General features: G+C 46.7%; 1 protein-coding gene across 1 annotated transcript; it reads right to left on the reverse strand.

Annotated features, from left to right (window-relative positions):
• Positions 1-1,102: 1,102 nt before the first annotated feature.
• On the reverse strand, positions 1,103-1,480 carry LOC119164660 (E3 ubiquitin-protein ligase RING1). The gene has a single exon (XM_037416879.2). The coding sequence runs from the start codon at positions 1,478-1,480 to the stop codon at positions 1,103-1,105; it is 378 nt and encodes a 125-aa protein (XP_037272776.2).
• Positions 1,481-22,687: the final 21,207 nt, after the last annotated feature.

A 22,687-nucleotide genomic window follows, 5' to 3' on the forward strand; every position in this document is an offset into this window, starting at 1 on the left:
ATCACGCCTGTACTTCACCAGCTAAATTTTACTTCGCATATTGATATATATACTCATTAGTCTATTGACCACTGCAAACAAAACGTTGCAGGGGTACCGACAACAATTTTCGAAGTAGAGTTTACTTTGGCATAGCAGGAGGAGGAGGAAGGAAGGAAGAAGGACAGGGGGGTTAGCCAGTTCTCAGACTTGCTGGCTACCCTGTCTTGCATAGTAGATTCCTGAATAGAGTGTCAGCTCTGAGCAAGTGTGAAGCTCAGCACGTGCTGAGGTATTTGATTTTGGTATGGTACTGCATTTTCTTATGGCACACTCAGCGACATCACTGCTATCGGGGCGCCACGCTACAGTATCGATTCAGGCGACTGAACACACGGGTTGTGGTGCTACGTTTCAAAACGACGAAAGTGGCTGTTCGTGCATCGTCAACGGAGCCACGGAGGCAGCGGAAAGGTTCCGATATTTTGCGTTAGCACGTTACTAGAAGTCCATTATTTGCCGAGACTGGGGTGCAGTAAGAACCGAAGTTACCTTTCTAAAACATGCCTTAGTTAATTTGCCTGGATCATTCACCCATATAAGACTCTTGAAGTACTGGGCTTTCATTTAAAAAAAAGGACGTCAAAAATTGTGTCAGGAACCGTTTAACACCATTTATACACTTCTTACTAGAGCATTTTCCACGACATCGCTTCGTCTTCAATAAAGTCCAGGTATGACCCTATGAAACTGTGTCATAGCGGCACACGGTGATTTCTGGCGGTAAATCGGTTATGGTATACGTGTCAACATTTCTGTTTGCATTTGCAGAGTTCTTCAAGGCTTTTTATTTTTTTTTATTTTGTGCAGTGCGCCGGTGACGTCCATTGCAACGTTACAGCTGATGCGTTGTCTGTTAAGACGTTTGTGTTTTTCAAGTGGCACTAGTCGAAGCTGTCAAAGTCATACGCAGTCAAAGTATTGCCGATCTCCGCCGGTATCAAGTCCCGTAATGTCAGTCCGTGTAGCTGTCGACAGCAGAGTAATCGCGAATTGATATCAGAGCGTGTGATTACCTCTCGGTGCTGTTGTTTTCAGTTGCTCGAACGTTCTGGTCACCAGATCACACAGCCGAATGGCCCAAGCGGGTAGCGTAATGTTCCTCTTTGTTCAAGAAGAGAGCAGTGATCATAGCGTCCATGCGACGATCATGCAGCAGCGATCGCTCAGACTCGATCTTGGTACGACACAAGGGGCTCATTTGGTTGCCCCTCTCCAGAGCCGTAGTGATGCACTTCTCGCAGAAGCGATGCCCGCACTCCCTGACGGTGTCCTTGAGCAGGCCGATGCACACAGCGCACGTGAATTCGTTACGAACGCTATCGGCATGCACAGCTGCCTCAGTGATGTCCGCGATGGCTTCTTGAGGCGTCCGCTGTTCTTCGTAGATACTCAGACGCCACTTCCCGGTAGAAGAACTTGCTGTGGCGTTCGATGTCATATTCTGTAGTAAGCCAGGGAAACACGCAAACGTGAAGCACGCAACTTTCGCCGTCTCAGCACCGCCGCCTTCAGGGATCAATGAGATGTGCGTGCGCGGCTTCGTGCAAGTGTGACCGAGGTCGCGCATTTTGTGGAGCAGTTGGCCTGTCAACGCTGCGCGACAGGCCTTATTTCCGCCAAAATACCTGTTATTCAATGCAAGCAACGTCAGCATGATAGTTTCATAGTGGCATTGACAAGGTGTATGCGACGCGTATGTTTTTCTTGGAGCAAAAGCTGTTGTGATACCACAACAAGCGCTAAATAATTGTCCTCATCCACTGCCGTCGGTGTTCGTGACCACTATCATGCGAAATAAGATAAAAAAATGAAATGAGAAAGCGAACATTTAGGATCGGACCGGATTTGAACCCGGCCAATATGCGTGCCAGTAAGGTATCTGATTACGTAATCATGCTTATTTGCTTGAAATTCTTGCGCGAGAAAACATTCTACCGGCGCAATGTCGAGCGAGAAATCACGATGATATGCTCAATATAACGTGGCAGAAGGTAATCATATTTGGGGTTTTACGTCCAAACACCAGGATGTGACTATGAGAGACGCCGTAGTGGACGGCTCCGAAAAGCTTGACCATCTCGTGTTCTGTAGCGTGCACGGACATTGCACAGTACATGGGCCTCTACCATTTCGCTTCCATTGAGATACGCCCGCCTTAGCCGGAGTCCAACCCACAACCCTTGTGTCAGCAGTCTCGAACCCTAGCCGCTGATCCAGTCAGGCACACAGCGTGGTACAGTGAAAAAAAAAAAACCGCTGAAGGCGTCAGAGAATGCTGATTGCGCAGCGAGAGAGTGGTGCAAAGCTTGTCACGCCTTCAAAAGGCTCATCTATAATTCTCCAGCGTCATCAGCCGCATCCACACAGCACGTAATGCACGGGTACTTCGCTCATGCGCAGAAACCCGAATAATGAATGGCGTAACAAGTGCTGACCTATTTCACAAAGGTTACGGTTTATGGCGTAGGGGATACCTTCCACTTGCACTCGAGTAAGTTGCCTCACAAGGATTTAAAACAGACTCTAAAAAGGCTACCCCTTCACCTTACGTGGTCACTTTGCGGCACAGAGTGCAATATAATACCAACTCCTAGGCGAGTAATTAGACAGATTTAGTTTGGCAACCGCAGAAGCTCTGCGGACGCATGCAGCCTGCCGGCCATCTCTATAATGGCAGGCTGTTGCGAACGCTCAACTAAATTATGTATATTGTTCGGTGAAGGCCGCCATGCAGCCTGAGGACAGGTTTTTTTATGTACCCGACTCTTCTATTCAGATCACCTGGCTCGTCTATCTAAGCACGTTTTGAAACTTATACAAGCAGCAGGTAAGGCTGGCAATACCATGGAGATGATGTACTCTGAGTCGTGTATCAAATGTTGACGCGTTCCACTGCAGGCGAGCGTACAGGGAGTGTGCACTCAAACAGAGCGCAGGAGTGCGCCGGGTGGGGTGCCATTACTGAAGTTGTCACGCAAAAAGAAAATAAAACACGACCTATGCTTGTCATTGTGTTTGGTGAGTTTGTGCGGTGGGTGTCGTGTTGTGTACCTTGGCTTCACGTGTATTCGCATGTTGCATTTACAGTACTGCAGCGTTGGAAGATTCTTCCGCGTGCTGCATCGGCCTGCAAAAGCGGTTAGGCCTCAGCTCGCCGTCGCTACGTCTTTTGATAATGCAACCAATGTTTTCGCTGTGCCGTGTTTGAAAGATGCAGGTCGGCCACTACGCAGTCACTGTCTCACCGCGAGCCCAACAGTCACGTCATTTATAAGTCCCAAAATGCGGTGGCGATGGCCCCTTGCATAGTGCTATGCGATGACTACTTCACGAAAGATGCGTGCCGCGGTGGGGCCAAGGCACTCAGCTGCTGACCCTTAGATAGCGGGTTCGATCTCGGCAACGGTTCTAACACCCTAATCCCGGCCGCGGCGGTCGCATTTCGATGAAGGCGAAATGGTAGAGACCAGTATATCGTGCGATGTCGGTATACACGTCAGAGAACTTCATGCGGTCGAAATTTCTGGAGACATCGACTATGGCGTATCTCAATCATATCTTGCTTTTGGGATGTAAAACCACACAAATTATTATTACTCCACGAACGATGTCGGTTCTTATCGGCTAAGAGAGAGAGAGTGAGAATTTATTAGACGGCAGAGAGGTCGGCCTGAGCTAGTGCGCTCTAGCCTGCTACTATACACAGGGGATAATGGAAAGGGGAAGGAAAGAGGGATGAAGGGTGATGATGGAGACAAGAAGAGGTGGTGCATATGTACAGTAGCCACTTAGTATAGTACCCTACAGTCTAGTATCTAGTCCAGTGTTTTTTATAAAGTCTAGAACAGCCTTTGTAGCAGTTTTTGACACTATTTGGTCGTTCATTGCTGACAATATGTGGCTTTCACTTAATGGCGTTCGTCCGATTCTTGCCAACGTTGCAGTTAGCATTTTTCTTTGCGTCACGTATAATGCACAGTCACAAAATATGTGAGCTATCGTTTCGCGCACTTGACAGCGCTTACAATTCGGGCTGTCCGCACGGCGGATTAGGTGGGTGTAGTGGCGAGTGAAGGCGACGCCCAGGCGAATTCGGTGCAGTATATTAGCATGTCTTCGGCTGATTTCATCTGGAAGACGAAAAGTCATACCGGGGTCTGTTTCTCGCAGGCGCTTGTTCCGGTGATCTGGTAGCGACCAGTAGGTGGCAGCACATTCGCGCATGAGCGATCTCAACAATGTGTTGACGTCACTTAGCGAATATGGTACTTTGACATACATAGAAGCGTTGTATACTGCCGCTCTTGCTTCGTTATCGGCTGTTTCGTTGCCAACCAGGCCGCAGTGTCCAGGCATCCATTGGAGTGTAATCAAGTGACCGCTCCTGTGTGTTAGGTCAAATGCTCGGACGATTCCTAACGCTAACTCGTGAAATTGACCTCTTTTTGAGCAAGAATGGATAGCTTGAAGCGCTGATTTTGCACCAGACAGAATCGTCCATTTACGCGGTGCTTGGTCGTGCACACATTTTATGGCTTCTTGTATAGCAACAAGTTCTGCAGCTGTCGAAGATGACCGGTGGTCTAATTTGTACTGTCGGGAAATATCGAGTTGAGGGATCATGAAGGCTGCAGCTGAGGTGGATGAGGTTACGGATTAATCGGTGTAAATCTGCACAGAGTCGCTGTATTGGTCATCCAAATGTGCCAAGGTGAGTTGCTTGAGGGCAATATAAGAAACACGCGACTTATACGGAATTCCACGTATGTGAAGGCACACCAGCGGTTTAGTCAATGTCCATGGAGGCACTGCAGGGATTACGGCAGGTGCAAAGTCTGAAGGGATCATGTGCCTATGCGTATTGAGGCATCGCGAATAGGTACAGCCTGGTCAGTCCACTTGTAGCGAAGACAACGGGTGCTGTGCATGTCGGGTCAGCAGACGAAGGTGCACTCGAAGAGGCTCACAGGACGTGTAAACCTGTATAGGGTAGGTGCGGGACTGCTCTATAGTACCAGAGGTTGACGTGCACCGTGGCAGGCCAAGGCATATTCTCAGTGCTCGTGCCTGAAGGCCCTCTAAAGTACAAAGGCACGTTGCCCGCATGCTGGAAAGTACAGGTGAGCTGTACCGCATATAGCCCACAAACAATGCCTTGTATAACTGCAGAAGACTTTTCTCTAAAGGGTCCCATCTCAGTCATGCTATAACACGAAGAACATACACAAAATTGATTAGTTTGTTTTGCAGCACAGTCACATGCTTTGACCAGGACAAGTTGCGATAAGATCAACGGATATCTGGCTCAAGAGAAAAACTTCTTGACACGGGAGTTGGAGGAATAACAAATCCTTCTGGGCTCATAATTACGTCAGCGGCGATCTCGTGGAGTAACTATTAGGTTTTTGGTCGTTGTTGATCCATCTAGGCTCATAATTACGTCAGCAGCGATACCATGGAGAAACTAGGGGCTAAGTTCTTTGTCATTGTTGCAGTATGTTATGCATAATAAGCCGCGGAACACGTGGCGGCTGCGTCTAGTTATCCGTAAAAGTAGTGATAAGGCAAGTATAATCAATCGCCGTTCTTGCACCCTGCACCACACTTTCGTGTCGCCATTTAGTAGAACTGCAACTTACCGATGACTTCATCGTGTATTTCGCGCGCGTGGTTTGCTCGTAAAGGTTAATCGCGTATAAGTTAAACAATGATTTATTTATCTTGCCGTCGATGTGCAGGTCCATCACTCATACACATTCATGAAAAGGCCGCTGCGGCCCTGGTGACTGAGTAAGGCCGACGAAGCTGTGTGCGCCCATCGCAAGTGCGTGGCTGACCTCGGTTAGGCGTGCTCACACGTTCGAGCAGGCCACCCCGCAAATGTGGTAACGGGAGGCCAATTAGTCTACGTCTTCGCAGGACAACCTAGTTTGACTTTCGGCACGAAATGCAAATATACACAAAATTCTCGTTCGGTGAACTTTTTTTTTCGTGCTGCTGTAGCACCCGTAAGCCTCTCAGTAGACCAAATTTGATTTTATTCAACTCGACGTACAACAACGCGTAGGACGCTTTTACAAGTCCGCACGGCACGCAGAAGTTAGAGGTAACTTTCGCAGTATTATGAACGTAGCACACCACAATAACGATGTCCAGGAAACACTACACACCGCCCATTACGTACACACAGCACACACAGTGTACTGGGTCGTCTACTGGGCGTCATTCTCAAGTGGCCCGACCAGAGCAGTGGCAGAATCTCAGCAAGTACTCCACCCCAATATTGACGAACAACCATCCTATAATGCAAAGTTCATTGAGATAACAGGTGTAGGAGCGTCGTGCATTGACGTGTGCGGGGCAGACACCTGTACTGAGAACAGGGCCTCTCGATTTGCCACTGGAACGCGATACCGCTTTCGAAGAGTAGGGAAGAGGCTGACGAGCGGGGAGAAATACGCCATGGATGGATGGATGGATGGATGGATGGATGGATGGATGGATGGATGGATGAAAAACTTTTTTGGAGTCCTGAAGGATTCCACCCGCCGTTATATAGAGGTAGGATCGCGGGCCGCTCCCACGTTGGGACGGGGAGGCCGAACCTCTCCGCCACATCGTGGGCCTTCTGGACAGGTTTGAGTTGTTGTATGAGAACCGGACTCGTGCGCATTAAATGAAAGGAGCTTTCAGAAAATTCTTCATTTTTTCTTTGTAAAAATGGGCACCTCCAGAGCATGTGGTTAAAATCACTGCGATTCTGGCAGTCCGGACAAAGTTCTGAAATATCGGAGTAATGGCTATAGGTTAAGAGGCTAGGGTATGTTTCCGTCTGAAGCATGCGAAGAGAGATTGCCTGTGGCCTAGACAACTTTTCGTGTGGCAATGGAAAAGACCTATGGACTAATTGATAATGCTTTGTGATCCCTTTGAAGGTAGTCAAAATGTCCCTAAAATGAAGGCTGGGGGCTGGCTCTTCTGCCTGAGAAGCACAAGTCCCGGCGTGGTAAGTAAGGCCTCGCGCCTTGGAGTGGGCTAGCTCGTTGACATTGGGAAGGCCACTAACCCTCAAGCCAAAATGAGCAGGGAACCAAATAATAGTGTGGTGGGTGAGTTCCTTTTGAGCGAGAGTTCTCAAAACTTCCTTGCACACGGAACCAGAAGCGAAGGCCCTAGCAGCGGATTTAGAGTCCGTATAAATATCAGTCTTTTGTGGATCAAGGAGTGCTAGTGCAATGGCCATCTGTTCTGCTTTGTAAGAAGAAGTGGTTCGAACCGATGCCGAAGATAAAATCTGACCCTTAGTATCTACGGATGCTACTGCAAAGCGAGCGGAAACGCCGAACTGGGCGGCATCAACAAAGCATGAAACAGATGAGTGTTTGTGAGCTTGGGCTAAAAGAGAGGAGGCTCCTTGATATATGCATATATCAAGCTAAATTTGCAAATATGCAGGCTTATTATGCAAATATGCAAGCTAAATTTGCTAAATATGCATATTTCGTGGAAGGGGGAACACTTTGATTCGAGAGCGTACGTATATAATCATCGAGCGGCGTATTTTGCACTTCGAGCGTCAGGGGGTTGACTCCAGTGTCAACCAGAATCTTTCTCCCCATGAGACCAAATAATTCGAAGCCTCGATATTTTCTGCGGGGCAGCAGCAAAATATGTATGAAATTTGTCAGTCGCGTTTGTTTGCCTTTTTCGCCATTCACGGTTTCGCAGTGCGTTTGAGCAGTGGCGCATACACTTCGCACACTGCGTAGTCGTGATCTTCACCATCTTCAAACCCCAAATGGTTGCTGGGTGGCTCGACGGCTGAAAAAAAAGTTCAAATACGTACAATGTGACGTCTGAAAGTTATAACGTCACTCGTAGTACGTCGCCTCATCCGCTTTTCAGATGAGAGCACTACGAACTGCTTTTGCCTGCTCAAGAAGCGGCAAAAGCCCTCTCGCTCTACGAGTGGTTGGCCGTGCTCCTACACCTGTTCTACCCGTACAACACGCCGGCTCCGATATCTCTTCTGTCGTCGCTCGCTGTCCTTGCGCATCTCTCTCCCTCTCTCTCCCTCTCCCCCCTCCCTCCCTCTGTCCCTACCTCCCTCCCTCCCTCTCTCTCTCTCCATATATATATATATATATATATATATATATATATATATATATATATATATATATATATATATATATATATATATATATATATATATATATATATATATATACACCTTTAATCCTATCCTTTTAATTCCTCTTCACCCTCACCCCCATCCGTCGCACGCTGATGCAGACAGTTACGGGGCTCACTTTTCTCTTCTTTTCCCTCTTATAACCACATTCTCCGAGGAGAGCTCTTTCAGCGCACTTCTGAATCTTCCTGTTCTCTCAGTGAAATTCACCATGATTGGAAACGGCGAAGGAATGGAGCGAGAAGAAGTGACAAAATATACACGAGCACCTCACCTCGTGATTGTACTGCCAGTGTAACTTGTCGGTGCTATGGGGATCAATACGAGCTCAAACACGCGAGCACGTGGCAAATAGCCTCGAACACTACGCATGATTTATCGGCCTATTCGAAGCTGTAGATGTCGGAAACTTATAATAGAGAAAAGGGCGCTGAGCTAACGCCTGCTGTCCACACTTCCGCCTAGATATCGTTGCTGCAAAACGGTAGCTTGTAGCGCATCAGTAGCGGCTAGTGGTGATGTGAATTCACAGCGACGCGCACATTACACCCATTCACTTATACGGCTTTGTAGCTGCTAAGGCAGTGGCTGTGCAGCAGCCTGTCATTACGCATAGGCCTTGCTTGAATTATATTTATTATTTTTTATTTAAATGTGATAGCAAATATATGGACACTCTCGTCGCCGTCACTCACCGCGTATGTACACTTATATAACTATATATATATATATATATATATATATATATATATATATATATATATATATATATATATATATATATATATATATATATATATATATATATATATATGGAAACACAATAAAGAAAAAAAAATATTACAGGAAAAGACTCCAGCGCGCCGAATTGAACGTCCGACCTTCCGTTCGTGAGCGCGCGGCGTAAGCCACTGAGCCACGAAGGAGCACCTCCTTCCCCGTTGAAACGGCAAGCTATTCATATGTACCACATGGCAAAATAGCGTATTTTTAGCATTACCATTGAGATGGCGCGGTGCTCATCACAAGGGACGGCGCCCAGCTCTTCGCGATGTGCCGATGCGCCTTCATCTTCCATGCGTGCCTTGCTCCGCGGAGGGAAGGGGCCTTATCCGCGCACTTATCATCTGGTGGGGGAGAATCGTGTGCCTTCGGTTGATGGGAACGATTTTATTTAGTTGTCAGGCGCATAAATATCACTTCGCTCACTGGACAGGCCCTGTTTGCGAAAAGAGCACGCTTTCCAAACACAGCGAAGTGACAACTGCACACTTACTGGTTCGCACTAATATCTGTACCTGTGATTACGGTTCGCGCATTGCTTTGTTTAAACCGCGCGTTGAATGTCAAGCTGTAAACGTTGTTAGTAGGCTTTCGTCCTATGTTTGTTCTTTTTTGTGCGTCATTTGTACGTTAGCAGCGCGCTTCACGTTTCGATCTGCTTGTTGGCGAAGAAAAGCACTTTTGAAGTGAGAGTTGGGGCCATCTAAAACGAACAAGCTTTAGGTTCACTGGAAAGGGCCCGCTAAAGTAATATCGAAGCTTTCCGGTACCAACTATGAAGAGAAATTAGAAAGGCACTAGAATAAAATTTACGACAACAACTTGATGAAACCATACGTTGAACGTCCAGTGGTCCTCATTCTGCTTTCAAATGCTTCAGAGAAAGAAGGGGACGAAATTTTTACTTTTAGTGATGTAACCTAAAGAGGATCAGAGGTAATACTGGAGCAGTTGAACCTGGAGCGAAGGTTAGGTGAAGTCCAGAAAATTAGATAAGGAGGATTGTTTCCGAGTTTAAAGACGTGTTACTGGGCCGACTTGGAAAAACGAGTGTAATCAAACACGACATCGAGCTAACCCATGAGGAACCAATCTGTAGCAAGTCGTATCAATGTTCCCCTGGAGATTGATAGAATGATTAGGTTAGCAGTCATAGTACCGGGCGACAGTGTCTATACATCTCCTCTAATATTGGTTGAAGTACAGAGAAAGGATCCTAGGCCATGCATCGATTATCGGATTATGCATCCTTAATGCCATAACTCGAGACCAGACTTACCCAATACCAAATGCAGAGGAGAGGGTTGATGCTGTGTCACAAACTAATTACATTTCCACGTTAGAGCACGTGTGAGGGTATTGGCGAGTCCACCCTTACAGAACGTACTGACCGATATGCCCCGTTTGTTTCTCCCTTCAGAACGTACCGCCCAATTACGACAATTTGGGGCTTAAAATGCAACTTACTGTTTTTCAGGCTTATTAAACCGGATTCTTAATGGCCTGTCCCGAGTTCACCCTACCTTATCTCGACGATGTCGCCATCTTCTCAAACAACTGGGAAGAACATGTGGAGCATTTACGAGTCACGCTGAAAAGGTTGAAAGAAGTGGGTCTTACCGCGAAACCTGGAAATGGTCACCTAGGGTGCAGCGAGGTGTCTTACTTCGAACACGTTGTGAGCGTAGCAGGTGTAGACATTCGGAAATTAAAATAGTGGCCATCGGGAACTACACCCGACGAAGCACAAGATCGGAGATAAGGACTTTCCTCGAATTGGCTGGATACTATCCGCATTACGTGCAAAACTGCTGTACCATTGCCTGCCCTCTAACTGGCGCACATCGAAAATCTGAGGCGGTTAAAGTGGCGGAGAACTGAAAAAACAAACAAATGCGTTTTGGAAGCGGAAACAAGCCTTAAGTGAAAAGCCCATTCCTATGACACCAGACTTTATAAGAGCTTTGTCATTCAGTTCGGTGCGAGTGATCGCGGCATGGGAGCCATATTGTGCCAGGAAGACAGCGATGGTAGGGAAAGGCCACGAGTGGGCCGTTCAAAAGCTGGCCTGTTATGCCTCCGGTTCGAAGTTTGTAATCGAAACGAACCACTGTCCTCTAACCTGGTTGAATAACATGTCGTCTAAAAGTGGCTGGTTAGTGAGGTGAAGTGTGATACGCCAACAGCACAACGCTAACGCAGACGCATTGAGCCACGTGTTTCAGTCAGTCCTTTCTTTAACTATCCTTTCGGTCTTTCGCTGGTGAATCGGGGCAAAATTTTGTCAGCTGAGCGCTCCTTTGCTGAGTGATCCCCGAGTGAGCTTATTGTGTACTCTATTTTATTTTGTTTTTTGCACGTGTAAAACCTTGAGTTTTGATTTTAAGAGAATTGTGCCCCACATGTGCCTCTCGACGCAGAGGGAACGAAATTTGGATAGACACGTGCCTAGGAATATATTATGCTATACTGTATCTGGTGTTCTGTCGGATGACCGGGGGCACTTGCTTCTGTTGTTGGTCGTCAAATTGTTCTTGAGAAGTTTCAGAACAATTAGGAAGTGCTAGGACCAAAGATAATTGTCAGAAGAGACTAGGGAAGACTCCACCAATCTTGGCAACAAGCCAATAGAGCTGAGATCCTTCTTCAAAAAAGGGATCTGTTTACGGCCAGATTTTATCCATGGCACTGGAGGCGAACTTAGAGGAACCTGACAGACGAGCGGGCCCGGCATCTAAGCCAGGTAGAAGCAGCAGGTCTTTACGACTAATTGTTTGGCGTCGGGGGTGCTGTTATGCCTGGAAGTGCAACCGCAACTGCATTGCTTCGGAAAAGTATTGAAGTTGGTATCGCCTGATGCAAGTGGCGTGGACCTCGATAAACTTGCTGATGCAACGGGCGTCAATACCAGCGAGCTGTCTGATGCAACGACGTGAACCAAGGCGGCAGTCTCATGCAATTCACGGCAACAATTGTGGTGCACCTGTCGTGACCGACGGCAGATCCTCAAGGAACGTGCGGCAAGCCCCCACACAGACGGGTCCGGTTACAGCCAGCGACTGTTCCTGATTAGAGGTCTTGAACAACTGGCTGATGCAAGGGATTTCCAAGGGCTACAGAAGAACCAAGCGCGCGAAGACTAGAGAGCGACCGAAGAAGTTCCCCATCCTCGTTGCACATCGGTGCGAGCCCAACAAGGTGTCGGCCCTAGTGCCGAATATGTAACGCTTCTGTATATACTGTGCATAAGTGTTGCCTTAACTTACCTTCGCCTTGTCCGCTCTGTCTGTCAGCTCTGCGCACATGCAGCCACGAGATGAGACACCCGATACCCAACAAGGGCTAATTGGTGCTTTCATACGGAAGGTAGTCGTCGAGTTCCGCACCGGGGTGGCCAATCTTTCCCTGGTGAGGGGAGTGCATCAGAGGGCCCGGTCTCGGGCATGATGTCGCACCCTAAGTATGCTTACAAAATTCCTTCAACCCACACAATTTTCTTTTAAATCCAATGCGAAGCTTCACGACACTGTGGTTCGAACCTCGGACTTCGTGCATGTGAGGCTGCTTTATCGCTGCCTTTATTCGCATTATTAGTTAAGTGCATCCATTGCTGTAGGCCGTCCAGTGTTGTACGGAATGATGCTCCAATGAACGTTGCTCTATGACATAGTTAATTTCGGGAGGAACAAAGGAACGCCAGCGTTCGATTCGGAATCGGTGGAACTGTAACAGCAAATCGTTAGGCTGACAAAATAAAGGTGGAGAGAACGGTGTTCCCTCGTTAAGCAGGTTCACAGCTTTGAACAGATGCAGCACATTATGCAGAACAGGGTGAATAGCCGATCTCATGAAGCACAAAAATGTACCGCTTGCCTGTCCCATGGCTATGATGCATCCCGCCTTTCACTTCGAGGCGCGAGCCCTGGGCGCAGACAAGAGAAGGACGTCGAGAAGGACCGCATCCGGGAAAAAAGACGAATTTTTAAAGCAAAGGTAATACGCTCATGATTTGCCGTGTGTCGTTGAAAGAAAATTATCATCACATTGAACCCCCACACGCTCTCTTCATCCTCGTCCTCTTCTCTTTCACTCCAAGAACGCGTGCCCTGATTTGTCCGGCATGGCATGCAATAACTCATGGGCGGGATGAAGATTGCAGGGAGAGAGAAATAAATACATATGAAGAAAGAGTGAGATAGAAAGGCTTTACGAAAAAAAAAAAGAAATGGTGATGTGAGATCCAAAGCTACGATCTTAAGGCCAGCATTACTACCACTCGGCTATCCTGCTTTAGGCGCGAAGCTCCTTGAGGCGTGGGTCTGTACATCCTCTGAGGTATGTAGTAGTAGCAGGTAGACACCTCTGGTTTAGTTCTGGCAGTGTTCACTAGATGGCGGTAATCGATTCGAGATGTTTAGGAGGGCCCAGAGCTTTGAGGCCAACAGTGTAGCCGAAGACGGTTCTAAAGGGGCACAAATATTCAATCCACGTGGACTTTGTGGTTCAAGGAATCGACGTCAGCACAAGGGCCGAGCTAAGTCAGACGTAGGCTATATTAACATGCAGGGTGGCAGGAATAGGTTAAAGTGGGAAGAGATAGAAGAGCAGGTGAGGCAGGAGGAACTGATGGTATAGGGGGTTGTGGAGACACATCTTCGGGACATGAAGCAACCACCTTGCAATCCGGACTACGTATGGGAATATTGTAATAGAACAGAAGGCAGCAGAAAAAGGGGGTGGTACTGGGGCATTCATTCATAAAAGTACAGACTGGCAAAGGGTCAAGCAGAAGTGCAAGGAACATTTGTGGCTGAAAGGGAAAGTGGCAGGGCAATTGACACTCCTTGATTTGGTGTACTTGCGGACGGGAGCAAAGGCCAGAGAGGAAAACCAGGCAATGGTAGAGTGTATATCAAAAGACATTGAAGAGTTAGGAGGAGAGTGCGAGATAATTATACTAGAAGATATGAATGCGCACATAGAAGATATAGATGAATATACCGACCCAACAGGCGAAATGATCATGGATATGTGTGAAAGGCGTGATTTGAGAATTTGCAACAGTACCGAGAATTGTGAAGGGCAAATAACATAGAAGGTAGGAAGGCTGTATTTGACGATATATTACGCACTGATGTCACATAGGATGCATGATTAAACTCAGGGTAGTAATCACACATAGTAAGCACATAGATGAAGGTGGCTCCAGAAGTCTGGGTAGTAATCACAAACGTATCAAGCTAAGTTTTGGAAAAGCAGTGAAAGTGGGAAGGAGACAAGATGAGCAACTACAGGAAAATTTATTTCAGAAAGGCAAATAGAAATAGCTACTAAACAAATTGAGAAAGTAATCATTGAAGATAATAAAACAGTGTGGACGTACACGAATCTAGTTATACTGTTTGAGCTAGAGCTTGCTAAGGCACGTGACAAGTCACCCCGGAAAAGAAGACACAAGCCCAAGAGTTGGTGGGATGAGGAAGTTAAGAGAGCCATAGCAAAACTTCAGGAGGCCTCTAGGGAACACAGACATGCTAAGCAGCGGGGTGAACCGACAGACGATGTTGAAAGAAAATGGGACATCTTTCTAAGCTCTAGAAGGGAAGCATCCCTTCTGATAAATGAAAAGATTAGAAGAAAACAAGCTCAGTGGCTGGCAGAAGTACATAAAAAAGATAGAAAGGCAGCTGGGAAATTTGGGAACCAAATAAACTCCCTAAGAAATGAGACGAGCCTAGAGCACAGATTTATAACTACAGCTCAATGTGCTAGGCTAGAAGGGGACGAAGCTATTGAATATATAAGAACAAGGGTGACAGAAAAATTTCAACAAAGAAGTGCCTTATGCACCAGAATAGACAAGGATGGATGAAGTGGCACAATGGCTCCATTTTCACAACGAGAGTGGGAAAGGGCTGAGAAGAAGATTCCAAGTAGTACATCAACAGGCTCCGATGGCATTCCTATTAGGCTGATAAAGACATTGGGTCCGAAGTCTAAAGAGACTTTGAGAGAGGCAGTAAGCAGAACAATAATCGATGGTGAAGTCCCCGATGGATGGAAGCTTAGCAGGATGAGCATGATCTATAGAGGAAAGGGGGACAAAGCTGACATAAGCAACTACCGTCCTATAACAGTGACATCAGTGGTCTACAGGTTGGTGAAGCATATTATATAGGAAAGACTGCAGGCATGAATAGAGGATGAGGGGGTGCTGGTGGAACTGCAGAATGGGTTTTGGAAACACAGGTGGTTGGAAGACAATCTGTTCTCACTGACGCAGTGCATAGTAATAGCAGAAAAGGAACACAGGCACCTGGGGCTAGCATTTTTGGATATCAAGGGAGCGTACGACAGCGTGGTTCAAGAGGACTTGTGGGGAATACTGGACACACTAGGTGTGAAAGATGGAGTCACTAATCTTTAAAGGAAATCTATAAAACTAACAAGGTAGTTATAAAGTGGGAAAAAGAGGTATCCAAGCCCACAGAGGTGAAACGGGGGCTTAGGATGGGGTGTCCTTTGTTACCCTTGTTATTCATGACGTACCTACAAAGACTAGATGACAAATTAGAGGGAAGTGGACTTGGCTTCAACCTCTCTTTCGTCAAACAAGGAAAACTCATTGATCAGGCACTAGCAGCATTAATGTACGCAGATGATATAGTGCTAATGGCCGACAACAAAGATTTCCAGAGATTGATGGACATCTGCGGTAATAAGAGATACAGGTTAGGTTTCAGATTCAGTAAAGAAAACTCAGCAGTCATGATTTTTAATGATAATGAAGGTTGTGAGCTTAGGATACAGGAAGTCACGCTAGAGATAACAGATAAATACAAATATCTGGGCGTATGGATAAGCAATGGGACCGAGTACCTAAGGGAACACGAAATATACGTTAACACTAAAGGTACCAGAAATGCAGCAGGGATAAAAAATAGGACACTGTGGAATTACAATAGATATGATGTTGAGAGAGGAATATGGAAAGTGGTCATGGTTCCTTGTCTAACGTTCGGCAATGTGGTCTTGTGCATGAGATCAGAAGTTCAAGCAAGATTAGAAATTAAGCAACGTGGAATAAGTATATAGGCGTGCTTTTGAAGCTCAAGGGAATACACCAAATCAGGGAGTACAAGGTGATATGGGATGGACATGGTTTGGGGGCAGGGAAGCTAGCAGCAAGATAAAATTTGAGAAGCGATTGAGAGAAATCGGGGAGGAGCGTTGGGCTAGGAAGGTTTTCAGCTACTTGTACATGAAGAATGTCGATACAAAATGGAGGAAGCGAACCAGAAAATTGACTGGTAAATACTTGAAAAACAGCAGGGGGCCAAACCAAAAAGAATTATCGGTTAAGAAGAAGCTGAAGGAAGCTGAGACCGACATGTGGAGAATTGGCGTGATTAAGAAGTCCGCACTAGAGATCTATCGAACTTTTAAGCAGGAAATTGCCAAGGAAAGAATTTATAATAATACTCGGGATAGTTCTCTACTGTTTGGGGCCAGGACGGCAGTATTGCGAACCAAGACATATCGGGCCAAATACGAAGGGTACACACGGTATGCAGTGCGTGTGGAGAGGAGGAGGGAACTACCAAACACTTCATAATGTTCTGTAAAGGGCTTCACCCTATAGTTCAGGATGATGGCGCAGACTTTTTCAAAGCACTGGGGTTTAGGGACAGGGAGGGCAAAATAGACTTTGAACGGGTCGAATGAACTAGAAGGAGGTTATCTGATTGGTGGCTGAAGTCAAGGCACGAAAGAAAATTAAACTCTTCACTGCAAAGTACCAGTCCTCAACTTCACTATTTAAAGGAAAAAAAAGAAAAAAATCTAGCGGTTAGTTCACTTGGTATACGGCTAGGTGACGTTAGCCGCCGCCTGATCTAAAGGGTACAGCCACATCCATCCATCCATCCATGTTATAAAACTAGATGGCGGTACTTGTAGTTGATAATGAAAGATGCGAGATGTTATAATAGGAATGATGTCACATATGGCGCGTGTCATTGGTGGATGGCAATCGTTAGATTTAGCGCGGCGACGTACGCTAAGTGGAGCGTTGTAATAAAATTCTTTCACTGTTGGCTCGCCATGAAGCTGCGCGACACCGCTACCAAGATCCTGCCGTACGAGAGCAGGAGGCCCAAGCGGCATGGCATACACATCTGCACACAGTGTTTCTCACGTCTTCAAATGATGACCGACTCGGTGAATTACACGGAAGATTCATGGTGTACCCATGATTCTCTCCGGAGCTTCACCCACTCATCAGCATTCAAACGGTGTATATGCTGTGATTTCTTTCAGCGCAGAGCTTTTCTTAGTCGCACGATGTCACGCTTCGGCGTCGCCGGTGGCGCCGTTCACCCCGCCGCTGCGCATACTCCTTGCTCATGCCGGCCCAGGAATTGGATTGGATTGGAGGAACTTGCATTTGGTCCTCCAAAATGCAGATCACTGTGTTGCGGGCAGCTCCCACGCGAGGACTCAGATGCCGAGCTCCTCAGCCGCCTCGCGGGCTTGGTGGACAGCCCAGAGCTGATCTGCCAAAGACGAGCTGCGGATTGCCGCCTCCCATCTGGCGGAGATGATGTTCGATAAATGAGCGAACTTGGTACACTGCCAAAGCATATGTTCTAATGAAGCGATTTGCCCACAATGTGGGCAAAGATTACAGGAGGACACCCACAAAACTGTTGCTCCCCTTTCCCTTTCTCACCTCACAAACCGACGCTCGCAGCGCCTGCTAGTAAAAAAAAGCGACTGCTTCGTCTGCACAGCTGTTCACTGGCCGCCCCTGTATAAGTAAGCTCTGAATCGCGCATGGGGAATTCAGTCAAGGGCGCCCTTACTTGCCGTTTTTCATGTTATTTAATTTAATTTAGGCATGACACTCTCAAGCAATAAATACATACGGAGAACTAATATGTTCATTCTTCTCGTACCAAGACCCCACGACGAACGCATAGCACTAAGCAGTTCACATTGATCTCTTGAACGAATACATCAAGTAACGTTCATGTGCAATTCTACACTTTAACAACATTAAAAGTAAATACATCACCAATGCAAATACCATTGCGGCCGCGCTTCTGTTTGCTATAGACACTAGACACCTAAAGACAAGAAAAAAGAGAAATGTATGAAGACATAAAAATATAGAGTAAGAAAGGAAGAAAACAGACCCGAAGATAGCAAGAGAAAAAAAAGCAGATCCCACGTACAGTGGGAATCGATGATATGCGAAGCAAGAATGAGGAAGGTTGATATGCCATTTTAAAATCAGCGAAACGTTACGAGGGGGAGGTTAATTATGTCGTACATGACTTCCATGTCACAATTATTATGTTTGGACGTGTCGATTACTCTCGTCATTTATTCACGTCACCTGATACCAAATTCGGTGTAAGGAGAAGCAAGCCAAAGGGCCGTGGGCGTGCTATGAGCGTCGCATGTAGTCAAGTTTTACATGACACGCGTGTAACGATTATCATGTTTGCAACAGTCACATACCTTCGTCGTTCATTCACGTCCCACAATACCAAATTTGGTATATGTGGAGCTAGTGGAATGGTGGCGAGCGCATCATGAAGGGCCCAATATACTCCGACGTAACGTTGACGCGCGCGCACGCGGATCGCAGCGACGCTATCCAAGCAAACCGCAAGTACCGGCGCGACAGGCGTCTGTCGGTGCAATCCGGCGGCAACCAGTGCGAAATGCGACATGCTGCATTTCGCGGCGACTACATTACCTAGTCAGCACCGCGTCTGCCTCTCTTCTTGACAGAGGGACGCCGGACATGCTCAAACGCGCATGCGTCAAAGCAACGCAGCGCGGCGCACGCCTGCGAGTATATGACAGGCACATCGGCGCCTGGAGTGGCATCTCTGACGTGACACGACGAAACGAAATCCGGCATGCGCACGCGCCGCATCGCGTCGAAGTGTAATTGGCGCTTTGAGTGTGGCGTGTAGTCATGTTATTACAGGACACGCATCTCACGATTACCATGTTTGCACCAGTCACACACCTTCATTATGCATTCACGTGACGTAATACCAAATTTGACATATGTGAAGTTAGCGAAACAGCCGCGAGCGCATTATGAGTGTGACATGTAGTCATGTTGATAGATGACACGCATGCCATGATTATCATGCCTGGACGTGTCATTTAGCTATATCGTGTGCTCGCGCCACATAATACCGAATTCGGTACATGTGAAGCTAGTGAAATGGCCGCGAGCGTATCATGAACGTAGCCTTGTCGTCACATGACACGCATGTCATGATTATCGTGTTTGCACCAGTCACATACCTTCGTCATCCATTCACGTCCCGTAATACCAAATATGGTATATGCGAATCTAGCGAACACGCATCATGAGTGTGGCATGTAGTCATGTCGTTACATGACACGCATGATATGATTTTCATGTTAGGGTCTGTCGTTTGTGTTTGCCATGTAGTTATGTTACACCACATCAGTTTTGCAACAAGTCATGTAAACGAAACCACTGCAAGAGCAACAGGACCGTGGAAAAGAATGTAAATCACGACATTCATGACATACATGTCATGATTTTCATGTTACGACTAGTGACTTGTGCTCGTCATACGGTCATGTCATGCCATACAAAGTTTGTTATTTTATACCATCACCGGACGGCTAGGAGAGCGAGACGTCGTAAGCGGCTAGATAGATAGATAGATAGATAGATAGATAGATAGATAGATAGATAGATAGATAGATAGATAGATAGATATATAGATAGATAGAGAGATACGCTCAAAGTCGCTGATGTTCACTAAGAAATGCTTTGCATTTAATATACAGAAATTCATTCGCTTAGTGCAAACGGGCAACCTCACAAAGCTGAAAATTACCCCCGTATTCAGAAACACTGCTTGACTTGAACCTGACTTGCCACCGACTTCAATGCTACACAAACGCGTTTCAAGCTCGATGTCTTTAGGTGGTGCCAAGGCAGCACAAACGCACAGACGCGGTTCAAACGCGCTGCATTGAAGGCAGTTAAGGTCACCTACTCGCGGCATGTTAGAGTTATTTAACGTCACTGCCAGATAAGAGGGAAACGCAACGCGTGTTGTGTCTTCCGCACAATAACCAGAGGGAGCTGCATGGCTCACCCTGTCCCCATCAAAGACTTTGACGATCGCCGCTAGGGCCATGCAGAAAACGGTCGAATGCTCGCATCCCTCATGTATCACGGCCACAATCCGCCGAAATATGCAAGGCGCGAGATGCGCGCGTCGCGTTCCACTTTCATGGATGCCGTCTGAAGGTTGCTTTTTTTATCCGCCAGGCTATTTATTCTGGCGCTGCAGTGAGACTGGAAAACTCAACTGAACGGTGCACATTATGAAAGCGAATAAGCGCTTCAGTTGTTACTTCGGTGTGTCTGGAAAGCGCGCCATTTTCGCAAACAGAGACTGTGCAATGATTGCAGCAACCTTTGTGCGCCCGGCAACTACAACAGAATTGTTCCAGTGAAAGCCCAACGCCAGCCAAGACGTACGATTCTCCTCACCACGATAAGGGCGCGCGAGAGAGCGTCCACTCTGTACGTCTGCGCGGGTGAAAGTAAAAGTGGGAGATAAGAGCGCGTGCTCATGGCGCCATTTTTCTGACAATGCTGAAAACACGATATTTTCCCCCTGAGATGACCGGCAACAGCAGTGGGCGTAGACCGACGCCTCTTAAATATTGGCAGATCCCACGTAGAGTGGGAATCGAAGAAAGGCGAAGCACGAATGATGAAGGTTGATATGTCACTTCAAGATCCCTCCAACAATACGAGGTGGAAGTAAATTATGCCGTACACGACTGCCATGTCATTATTATGATATTTGGATGTGTCGCTAACCTTCTTCATCTATGCACGTCACGTGATGCCAAATTTAGTATATGTGAACCTAGCGAAACGGCCGCATGCACTCTATGAACGTGGTATGTTGTCATGTTTATACATGACACATCTGTCATGATTATCATGTTTGCACTAGTCTTATACTTTCGTCATCCATTGACGTCACGCAAGACCAAATTTCGTATATGTTAAGTTAGCGAAATGGTAATGAGTGCATCATGAAGGGCCGAATATATTCCAACGTAGCGTTGACACGCGTGCGCGCTGGGCACAGTGACGCTATACGTTAGCAAAACGTGAAAAAACTATAGTCTGACGATAGGTGCCACCGGCGCGACCAGCGTCCGTCAGCGTGGACCGACGCCAGCCGGCGAGAAATGCGATAGGCTGCATTTCTCACCCACTACGTTAATCCAACAGCACTGCGTTTGCCTCTTTTCGAGACGGAGGAACGCCGGACGCACTGAAACGCGCATGCGTCAAAGCAACGCAGCGCGGCACGCGCCTGCGAGTATATGGCAGGACCGGCGACTGGCGCGGCAACGCCGGCGTGATGCAACGAAACGAACGCCGAGCACGCGCACCATGTCACGGCGAAGTGTATTGGCGCCTTCACTGAGACATGTAGTTATGTTGTCACGTGACACGCATCTCATGATTATTATGTTTGCACCATGCACATACCTTCGTCACCCATTGACGTCACCACGTAAAACCAAATTTGGCATATGTGAAGCTAGCAAAACGGCCGCGATCACATCATGAGTATGGCGTGTAGTCATGTTCTTACATGACTTGGATGTCGTGATTATCATGTTTGGGGGTGTAATTTACCTATGTCGTCCATTCACGTAACGTAATACCAAATTTCGTATATGTCACGCTAACGAAATGCCCGCGAGCGCATAATGAGCGTGGCATGTAGTCATATTGTTACATGACACGCATGCCATGTTAATAATGTTTGCACCAGTCTTATACTTTCGTCATCCATTCACGTCCTGGAATACCAAATTTGGTATAAGTGAAGCTAGCGAAACGGCCGCCAGCACATCATTAGCGTGACATGTAGTCATGTTGTTACATGATACGCATCTCATGATTATCATGTTTGCACCAGTCACATACCTTAGTGATTCATTCACGTACCGTAATACCAAATTTAGTATATGTGACGCCAGCGAAACAGCCGCGAGCGCATCATGAGCTTCGCATGTAGTCATGTGAATACATGACACGAATGACATAATTTTCATGTTAGGGTCTGTCGCTTGTGTTCGCCAAGCAATCATGCTATACCATACATGTTTTGCAACATGTCATGTGAAAGGAACCACCACAAAAGCTGCAGGACCACAAAATGTAAATCATGACATTCATGACACACATGTCATGATTTTCATGTTATGACTGGTTAAATATGTTCTTTATGGCGCGATGCTATTAAACAAGTACCTGGCGCACCATTCGATAAACAAACTGCTGTTTAGGTTCAATTCATCTCCATGCTGAACATTTACTCGTACACTCTGCCTACGAGAGGCATAGTTTAATCAATAGGGATAAAATATAATTTGCCCTGGTGGACTTAAAATCTAGAACCTCCCAGTATGCTATGCCTAACAATGAATTCTGGCAAGTACCTTTTTCAAGAAACAAATGCGGTGAGCAAAGCACTCGATATACCCTTCCTGTTTTGTTAATTATGTTCTTTCAACATAAAATTGTGATATTACACCACAAAAAAGTATCAAAACGATTGG

Source organism: Rhipicephalus microplus, chromosome 9 (genome assembly GCF_043290135.1).
Source record: "Rhipicephalus microplus isolate Deutch F79 chromosome 9, USDA_Rmic, whole genome shotgun sequence".
In the NCBI taxonomy this organism is placed as follows: Eukaryota; Metazoa; Arthropoda; class Arachnida; order Ixodida; family Ixodidae; genus Rhipicephalus; species Rhipicephalus microplus.